General features: G+C 46.5%; 1 protein-coding gene across 4 annotated transcripts in view; it reads right to left on the bottom strand.

Moving 5' to 3' along the window:
- ift80 (intraflagellar transport 80 homolog (Chlamydomonas)) overlaps nucleotides 1-9,493 on the bottom strand; it is a 40,377-nt gene continuing 30,884 nt past the window's right edge. For 3 of the 4 annotated variants that reach the window (XM_018732644.2, XM_018732647.2, XM_018732643.2), the window contains exons 12-21: nucleotides 8,773-8,936; nucleotides 8,631-8,695; nucleotides 7,264-7,399; nucleotides 7,022-7,169; nucleotides 5,870-6,041; nucleotides 4,209-4,223; nucleotides 2,102-2,191; nucleotides 1,689-1,861; nucleotides 1,480-1,603; nucleotides 1-739 (exon numbers count right to left, since the gene is read on the bottom strand). In XM_018732644.2, coding sequence (XP_018588160.2) covers nucleotides 653-739; nucleotides 1,480-1,603; nucleotides 1,689-1,861; nucleotides 2,102-2,191; nucleotides 4,209-4,223; nucleotides 5,870-6,041; nucleotides 7,022-7,169; nucleotides 7,264-7,399; nucleotides 8,631-8,695; nucleotides 8,773-8,936 — 1,174 coding nt within the window. In that variant the 3' untranslated portion in view covers nucleotides 1-652. The remainder of the gene's footprint in view (nucleotides 740-1,479; nucleotides 1,604-1,688; nucleotides 1,862-2,101; nucleotides 2,192-4,208; nucleotides 4,224-5,869; nucleotides 6,042-7,021; nucleotides 7,170-7,263; nucleotides 7,400-8,630; nucleotides 8,696-8,772; nucleotides 8,937-9,493) is intronic. The other variant, XM_018732645.2, reaches the window with a different exon arrangement.

Genomic DNA, 9,493 nt, shown 5'->3' with positions numbered 1-9,493 from the left:
CAAGAAAGCACTTCATACAAAATACAGAACTAGAGAGAGTGGCTCCAGAAGGATTAACACAGTAATTTACATTCCTCTGGTATGAATAGAGAACGTACACAGCACAAGAGCTTAATGTCGTAACAGTAAGAATAATGAGGAGTGCTGCTGGGACACTTGTACAGGAGCCTTACACAGCAAAGGACATCAGACATTCATTATAGTGACTAATCATGTTACTGTTGATTATTCAACCTGTACGTTATGCATTTTCATATAAAGCTTTTCTCAAATATTCAATTATACTGGAAATCTGTGCTAAAAGAGGCCCTTTCAGTGGTGCATACATAAATAATGGGCTGAGAACATACCGCGTTCACATGTTCCCCGCACCAGACTGAATGTCTGAGAGGAAGAGCAGACGTGCTCGGCTGAGCTTCGCTCCGCTAGCCAGGCTATAAAGAGGAACAAACAGGGTGCCCTATTCACTGACGGTCACTGCCTCCACAGACGGCCCCATGCTGTCTCTGGCACGCACAGCGCCGTACCTGGGTCACAGCTGGCCCCATAACGTGGGCCTTGTAAAGAGTGCCCATAATGCCGAGGGTTGAAAAAGCACTGGCTCAACGAAGGGGGGGGGTGGCAAAGTCCGCTGGAGAGGCGCCATGTGGCTCTACACCGATGCGCCGGCTGCTCGCTCCCTCTCCTTGGCCAGCTCCATCTCCACCTTCGCCTGGATCTTCTCCCAGTCCACCTCCACCTGCAAGGGAAATAATGGGAGAGCACGGCTGTTTTCCCACAAGGCAGCTGTGCAGTGCACTTACGACAAGTTTGTTTTCTACACATACAGGTTAGTCATATACAAGTAGCTTTGTCTAATGGTGTTTAAATCCAAATGAAAATGAAACTGGGCAAAGAGAATTTGCAGGTAAAAGCAATTCTTCACAGGTGCCACTGAAACATTTCCACGAAACAGAGCTCAGAGTACCTACCTACATTATATCTACCTACATATAAATGCAAATGCGGACAATTACTATTAACTAGTGTTCTGCGGCAATCGTACATTCGTCAAAATCCATCATCATTTATTCATTTATAAAAAGAGCAATTTACCATATTCGCTCACACATCTACATACTAAAAGGGTAATTTAGAGTCACCAGTCCACTTTGAAACACGTGACATGGGACTGGGGGAGGAAACGAACACCTGGAGGAAACCCATGCAAATATAAGAAGTACCTAATTACATTTATTTATTTAGCTGACGTTTTCTCCAAAGCGACTTACAATGTTAAGGTTACAATTATTTACCCATTTATACAACTGGGTAATTTTACTGGAGCAGTTCAGGGTAAGTACCTTGCTCAAGGGTACTACAGCCGGAGGTGAGGCTCGAACCTGCGACCTGTAGGTCCAAAGGCAGTTGCTCTAACCACTACGCTTCCAGCTGTCTCTAATTAAAACAATTAACCACAGTGTTGCGCTTCTCACATACCCCCTCAGAATACTGCAGGAACCTCTTGTTGGTCTCTTTCTTGCTGAAGTCCTGCAGGTACTTCTGTCTGTGTGCAAGCACAGTGTCCACGTGTGTCTTGTGTTTCACTGCCAGCTCCAGAGCCCTGTGCAAAGGGACACTGTGTTAAAGGATCTTCTTTCTAATACCATGGGGTTACCCATGGCCTGGACCTGCCCAGCTGTATTTACCTATCCCAGTTATACAGGTTTATGTGGATCTGGATGGCCTGGTAGATGAGACCGGCCTGTAGCAGCATCGTTTCTGCCTCCTGCACATGGCCACTGAACAGCAGGATGTGCGCCAGCGAGGACTCCTTTGAGGGAAGCTCCTTGATGTAGTTGATGTACTGGACTTTGTCCACCTATGAGAGGGGTTGGGAGGACATAAAAAGAGGAAAAAGACCAACTGGAAATCAACTGGACAAGATAAAAAAAAATGTGCTGAGAGAAAACAATACTGCCTTAAGCACAATGAAGATCTTGAGCACAGAGGGAAAACAAGTATGTCATTAATTTACAACCCTGAGAAGCAGCTTGGAAAATGCTCGATGTAAACAAAAGAATGTAAGGAAGAAGTAAGAAGTGTTTTGAGACAGTTGTACCTCTCCGATGGCAGCGTACGCCACTTCAGCAGCAGTCAACTCCTTGCTGGCCATAGCCATTGCGGCCAGACTGGCCCACAGTGTCTGGTCCTGTGGGGGTCAAACATACACACTCTTCACTCGTGTGTGTGTGTGGTGCTGCCTGCGATAACAACACACTGGTGGAGAAGGTGGGATTAGAGGCCATGTGGAACCGGGCGGTGCCTGCCATCAAGTGCCTCCAAACTCTTAAGCAGGATGTTTGTAGGACTCTTACCTTAGGCCCCCAAAGGAGGGGAGGCTGTGCAATCTGTCTCGTTTTATTGACGTGGTACCAGTAAATGTGTTTGTAACCCAGTGGAAAGTTGGCTCAGGGCCTCCTTTAGGTTTACATTCCACCAAACACAACAATAACAAAAGATTTCTAAACTGCAAAAAAAGCAACACGCAACAAGCGACTCTCCACCATAACAGTCACTTCCTTCACCATTACTGTTCAATTTAACGATGCAATATTTAAACCGAAGAATAGACAAACCTATGCGTGTTGCAATATTTGCATTAGGCTCTGTAAATAAATACTGTAAAATGCACAATCTTTCCTGCAATGTGCCAATGTTGTATATAACAGCGGTTTCAATAGTAAACGACTGGGACGGTCCATGGTCAGACAGGTCACCAGTGGCGCCAAGCGTGTCACGTGCCGTCCACGCTGCTGCCTTATGGACCCTGGCGTGACTGAGGGCACAGTAAGCGCGATGGGTCCAGTTATCACGAGGATGAGGGCCTTCGAACAGCAGCCTCTTGCTGAAAGGAAACCCTGGCAAAGTCCCCAGCATCATGGCACATGGTCCCTCCAGCTCACACTAGCATGAGGTTTACACCGTCTCTTATATAAACCATGGCAAATGCAAATATACATCAAGCTGCAGAACATCAGTTGAAAATACTGTTTTGGAGCAACAAAATCTGATCCTTTCAAAGGGAACCAAAAAACCAGCCAAACAAACAAGCAGCAACAAGAAGTAACCAACTGGCAGAGCCACAGTGTGCTGGCGCAAACCGCTGTTCACAACACAAATTAACGGAGCCACCGTGCGCCGCAAGCGCTTCTCATTGGTTGGTCAGAACATTGACCGCACAGCACTAAAAACCAGTAATTCCCCTCATAATAGCAGACAGACTCTCGGTGTTAAACGAGTACGTATGGATAAGGCTGCTACGCTGTGCGAGACCCCACCAAGGCCGGCCGTGGATCCTGCACCCTCTTTGGGAGTCGCACACCCAACGGACGGGCACTCCCTCAAAAGTGGTGGCGCATGCAAGGCTTTTCCCACAGCCACCCCACAACTATATCCCCGGCTGCGGTTATTGCATCATAAATGAGGCGGCACATAGAGCCCATCTGTGGATCTCGGGTAAATAACAGTAAATGGTGTCACATAGGCTAATTAGAAACAAATTTAAAACCACGAGCCTCTGCTCAATAAACCTGTATTGTTCCCGACTCTCCTCCATAAATGTTTGCTCTCCTAACACTTTTATTGCCTACATTTAAAGTAATGGATATGTAATAAATACATCTCATATATATAATGCAGACTAATGTAACTGATAACTAAAACCCATTCACAACCATTGGTTGAAACTTAAGCAGCTTTGGCCATCTGGTACTGCCGAAAATACATTCCAGTGTGAATTTCTGCTAACCAGACGAAGATGCATACACAAAGGAGCCCAGGCAATAAAAACATGATTTAGGTAAAACATTTAAAGGTGGAGACAATACAGCGGACAGGCAGGGATGACACAAAGATCAGGCATAGCAAACACTGAGGAAATACGGAAAGTCATGGAGAAACGGCAGGGATGTCACAGATGACTGGTTGAGACATGGTTGAGTTGTCATGGAGGACAAACAGAGACAGCACAAGGGAGTATCATCACTGAGATAAAGTGGTGATCACTCAGGGAATAGGTGGGGATGTTACAGAAAGGAGCCAGGAACCACTTGTGGGACATGTGGAGCCTTTATGGAGGAAAGGTGAAAGTAACATGTGGATGAGATGGAAACCTTGAAGACGAGAAGATGATCAAACATGGGACTGAGAGACAAGGCTGGACTCACCTCCGGCTCGGAAGCCTTGCGTACAAACATGACGCCAGCGAGGGGAGTCGTCCGGTAGAAAGTACACAAAACAAGAGGTGAAACATCATAGAAGCCAACTGGTCCAACTGACAGACAGACGTACGGATGGATGACAGGTAGCAGATAGCAGTGACAGGTAGGCTGAAAGGAGCTGACTCCACGGAGAGCGTATTTCATGCACGAACCACATACATACATGAACAAATGGACACGGTGCTTATAGAGGCTCAAAAGCAACTAGGGTTTCCAGGTTCTGGAGAGACATTTCATAGGGTCCATGAGAACAAAGCTCCAGAACCCCCCTCTGCAGCCCGGCTTCGTAAGCATTTCCAAGGTTGAGTTCAACTCTCGTTCTCCTTCTCAAATTACACCTCCTGCTTCGCTGCAGCCTGCAATGTGCAAGCAATTGAGGCACACTAATTACACAATTAATTCTAAATCATTACCCCTGAAAGAGTCTTGATACTTTCCTCTGATTACGTGCTGTGCTTCTTATGCTCTCTCCTGTGGTTCAAGTGAAAATTTGTAGTCTTACGCATTACTGTACACTCAATGACTCTTAATTTCACTTTCCTCTATTGTGCCAGGATAAGAATTAAGTTGTCTTCCAAAAAAGGTTGATTTTCCTATAGTGGCAAATTTCTATTCACATCACAGCAGCCTGTTTAAAAAAAAAAAAAAAAGAAAAAAAAAAAAATCGGACACCACTGCAACAAATCGAGGCCAGACAATTCTCTACGTTTCATTTCAGTAGCTTTTCAACAAACCAAGGAAACAACTGCTCTGAGCAGTAAAGCTGTTCCACCCCATCCCTTGGAGAGACGCAGTTTAGTTGGACACTTCCATGCTGCGCAACTTCTCCACCTTCTCCTGCAACCCCTCTTTCTCACTTTCCTGTTTTCTCACTAGCTTCAACACTGGAAAGTCAACAAATACTCAGATTATCGCTACCTTTAGGAGTGACTGCTCTGGATGCCCCAAAAGGCTTTCCAGAAGAATGCATGGATGTTAGCTTTGAGCCCACAGCAAAGCCCTCTGCCTCCCGCCCACCTTGGCTTGGTCCTCCAGCTGCTACAAAGCTCATTTCCATGGCTGGAAAAGCAGATGCTGGAAGGACTGCAGAGTCTTTGGTCAAATTTAACATTCGTGCACGGGCAAAGCCAGGCCCCACGCCATGGTAAGTGCGGCTGTTATTATTAGAGCCGCCGTGCTTTTACTGAAAAGCCAGGAACTGAGGCCAACCCTGACGGCACTTACTAACATTAGACTGCGAGAGTGGAAGTATTAGCACTGGAACGATTCTGTTTCAGAGGCAGGAGTCTGATGACAGGGCTCCTGACAAGACTATGACTGGTCAGCTGCCTCACCTGGGTGCACATTGTATCCCATCATCCTTTGGTCCACACCATGTACCACATCAATAATGACTACATGCTCTAGGTTACCCCAAGAAACAATGTGCCAGAGAAGAGGAAAAAAAAAAAAAAAAAACAACATGGTGAAATCCACCTTGACAGCCTGACTGTTATACTGTAGGCACCTGCATATACACAAACAGATCTCCAGAGTGGCTGTTGCAGTAGAAGAGTCTGATTCATGCTCTCCTCCTCCCCCATCTACTCCTTGGTCACTGCACACACCTTGGCAAAGCGGCAGAGCCGCAGAGCGTCGTTCCAACGTGAGGCGCCCGTGTGCTCGTGCAACATGGCTGGGTAGGGCGACACGCTGCTATAGACAAGGGAGCCGTCTGCTCGTCGGATTGTCACCAGGGTGCCCACATAGTTCAGGATCTGGGGCGTCCGACTGAACTCGCTGTGGGAGAGTGGAGCCAAACGCAAGTCAATCATTCATTAACAGCATGTAAATTACATGACCATATCATATGGACAAATTATCATCATTTTCCAACCCCCACTGGTTTCTCCCTAAAGGGGGCCCGGCCCAAAGCAATCCATTTTAAACTGATTACTCATGATTACTCACTAATGCCTTGAACCCTACACTGGAAATCCTAGACTCTTGTGTCCTAATGACAGGACTCATGTGATAGACCTGTGGCAGCCTGTAATGTTTTATTGACAGGGTACACAATAAACATTTAGATAGTTTTTCAGATCCAGATCCCCCCCCCACTTAATCTTTGGTTAGTCATTTATAAATTATTCCACTGCTGCATTTATTATTTGGCTGACTTGGGGCACTTTGGTATATTTGTAACAGATTTGGCTGGTATCAAACAATAACAGCCCTTTCTTCAAGTATTTTTCCTCGTTTTGTGTGTATTTTTGTCATTCAACATTTTGTTTAAAAAGAAAAAACAGCTGGTTATGGTTTGCAAACGTGACACAATGTCCTGTGAAGCAGGCGTGTGTGGGAAAACCTTGTCCCAAAGGTCAATATGACAGTGTGAGAACCGTCAGAGGAGAGTAACGACCCCCACAGCTGCAGAGAACCACCCCCCATACATATGAGCAGAGAGGGAGAAACCAAGGAAGGAGGTCTAGCGTGAGACCTTACACTGACCCTAAGAACACATAAAAAAAACACACACTCTGCAGGAAAAAGTATCCGAAGAAAAACAAGTCAATAACTGTGAAGGCATTAAATGCTGTAACTGTTAGAAGCTGGCATTCAGAATGTCATATTGTGCCATTCTGCAGGGGGTTTCTGTGATTCACAAGGAATTTGCCTTGGGTGCACATGCGATCTTCATTCTCATTGGATCAGGGCTGACTCCTACCCCCATACAGACCTGCTCCCACCAAGACCAGGGTGGGAAAGACAATCTGTACCTGGCATCTTTTGAGAAAAGAGTTTTGGGTAGCAGCTCCTGGTCTACGAAGACAGCGTTGGGGTAGTACCACACGGTGAACTGGGAATCCTGGATTGCGCACAGGATGTTAGCCGAGTCATTCCAGGCCATCGTGTGGACCATGGTGCCTGCACAAGAACACAGGAAGTGTTAGTGTGTGACATGTAAGGCATGCGAGGCCACGGATCCAAAGGGGTCTCAAGACCGTACCCTGCCCCTTACCAATCTTGCTGATAATGGGCTCACGGCTGAAGCGGCGGACGGAGGTCAGGTAAAGGTCCCGATTCTTGTCAATCAGAGCGATCTTCCTATCGGCTGCCACCCCACACTGGTCCAGGGCGATCTCCATTACCTCCAGCTGGGTCAAAACAGGGTCAAAAAGGTTGTGAGCAAGCCTTCACTAGCCAGTGTTAAGAAGACACTGTAGTAGCTCCCAGATATATTTCCAGTGCATGGAATAGACAGGTTTATGTGCATACATACAAAACATTTATAGTCCGTCTATAATGAGTGGCTGCTCACCATTTTTGAGGTGTCAGAAACACAAACAAACCAAACAACTCAAACAAACTTGTCCAGCTTTGCATCAGCTAGAGATTCATACCCTCTCATAAAAATCATAGCACGGGACCTAATCTCAGAATTTGTATGGAAATTATTTTTCATTAGGCCGCATCTAATTTTACATTCCTGACTAAATGAGAAACAGCGGAGAAGACCGAACAAAGCTGACTGCTTTCCATTAGGAGCTCGTTGAGCCAACAGTGTCATCTTCGGAGCTCTGGAGACAGCCACTTCAAAGTGCAGCCCCTCTGCAATAAACATCTCTACGTAACTCACTCAGCCATTTATAAACATATTATGACACTGAAAATAATAGCCCCCCCCCCCTCCCCCCACACTATAGCTAGCCTTTAAAATTTATGGCCAAAATGCAAATAATTAACTCATTCTGGGGGAAGACAAATGGTGTAGGCTGTCTTTCACCCATAGCAGAGCTACCATGCTGTCTGCTTACGTGCACACAAACGCTCACGCTCACACTCGCACACAGACCATCCCCTGTCCCCCGTTCAGACACACTGTTGTTTTTACTGTGACGGGATAAACAAAGGAAGTGTACAGTGCACTGATTTAAATGGTACTGATGTATGCATGATGCCGTCAATGCCAGAGCTGTGTCCTGGGATGTTCAGCTGGAGGGCTCTGTGTTGGGGGAGGGGCGAGGGAGGGGGAATGAGAAACGGAGCCATCTGGCTCCTGGCGTAGCGCTGTGTCTTGGAGCTGCAGCGCACTGGCATGCGTAGAGATGCTGACAAACAGTAACTGGCTACCTCCCCCCAGCACCCCCAAAATCCCGACCCCACAAACGCCCCTTTCCCCTAACTTCAACCTCAACATAATAAAATGCACCTGTTTTCAAGGAAAAAATCTAACAAGTCTGCCCACATCACTGGTCTTAAAATTGTAGTGGGTCAGCAAATCATCAGTAACCTAACCGAAGAGAAGCACAACTTCCACCGCTCGCTGGGAGTTTCTCTTTGTGCTCTTTTGCTCCGTGGAGCTACGCAGATGACTGATATACTAACCTTGTGGGTCAAGGGCTTGCCATCTGCCAAGGGCTTCCCAGTTAAAGCATCAAACAGGAAAATGACTGGAGAGCAAAAACAGAGTGTTAGTGTGGACCATAGCTGCAGGTACTTCCGGCTGCACAAGGACGTAGTGGCGTACCTTTCTCGTCCGTCTTGCCTCGGATGGCTACGGTGTCGTTGCTGAGAGAGATGGCTTGCGCATTTAGGATGTCTGTCCGCATACCCGGCACCTTGGGTGAGGACACAAGCCGCCCTTCGTAAGAGAAGACGTAGATGCCCGCACCGTCCACCAACAGGAAGTGCCTTTTAGAGAAAACGCAGCAAGAGAGGCACACATGGCGCTAGTGTGAACCAATCAGATCATCAGATTGAGTGTCACACATACAGATGGACTTTGAATGACACTTATGACTGACACGTTAAAAAATATTGTCAGCATTACTTTGTGTAACAGTAACTGCTTATCTTTTGTACACAGTGTAACAAAAACTAAATCAACAACAGTGAAATGATTAAGTATTCACGCTGAGTACATAAAAGGAAGGGGGGAAGCTGGAAAAGCCAAGAACTTTATTTTCCTAAGTTGAAGAACTATAACCTTGCAAAAGAAATACCATTACAGTAAATGACAAATTGTTATCACTTTTCCACTCTGCAATCAGGCTGCAGTACAAATATCCATTTTACTATTGGCTAAGTCACAGAAGGCAGCTTTGGCAAGCATGGCTCCAGAGACTCCAGGAGAGAGGGAGGAACAGAGGAGAAAATAAGAAGGACGGCAGGGGGAGGGGTGGAAGGAAAAGAGAGGGATTGGAGAGAGGGACAGCATAGAGGCGTTTCTCTTGGCACACGTTTCATGA

The sequence above is a fragment of the Scleropages formosus genome, chromosome 10 (genome assembly GCF_900964775.1).
Source record: "Scleropages formosus chromosome 10, fSclFor1.1, whole genome shotgun sequence".
In the NCBI taxonomy this organism is placed as follows: Eukaryota; Metazoa; Chordata; class Actinopteri; order Osteoglossiformes; family Osteoglossidae; genus Scleropages; species Scleropages formosus.
Note: the sequence above shows the minus strand (reverse complement) of the source record. Positions and strands in the feature narration are given on the sequence as shown.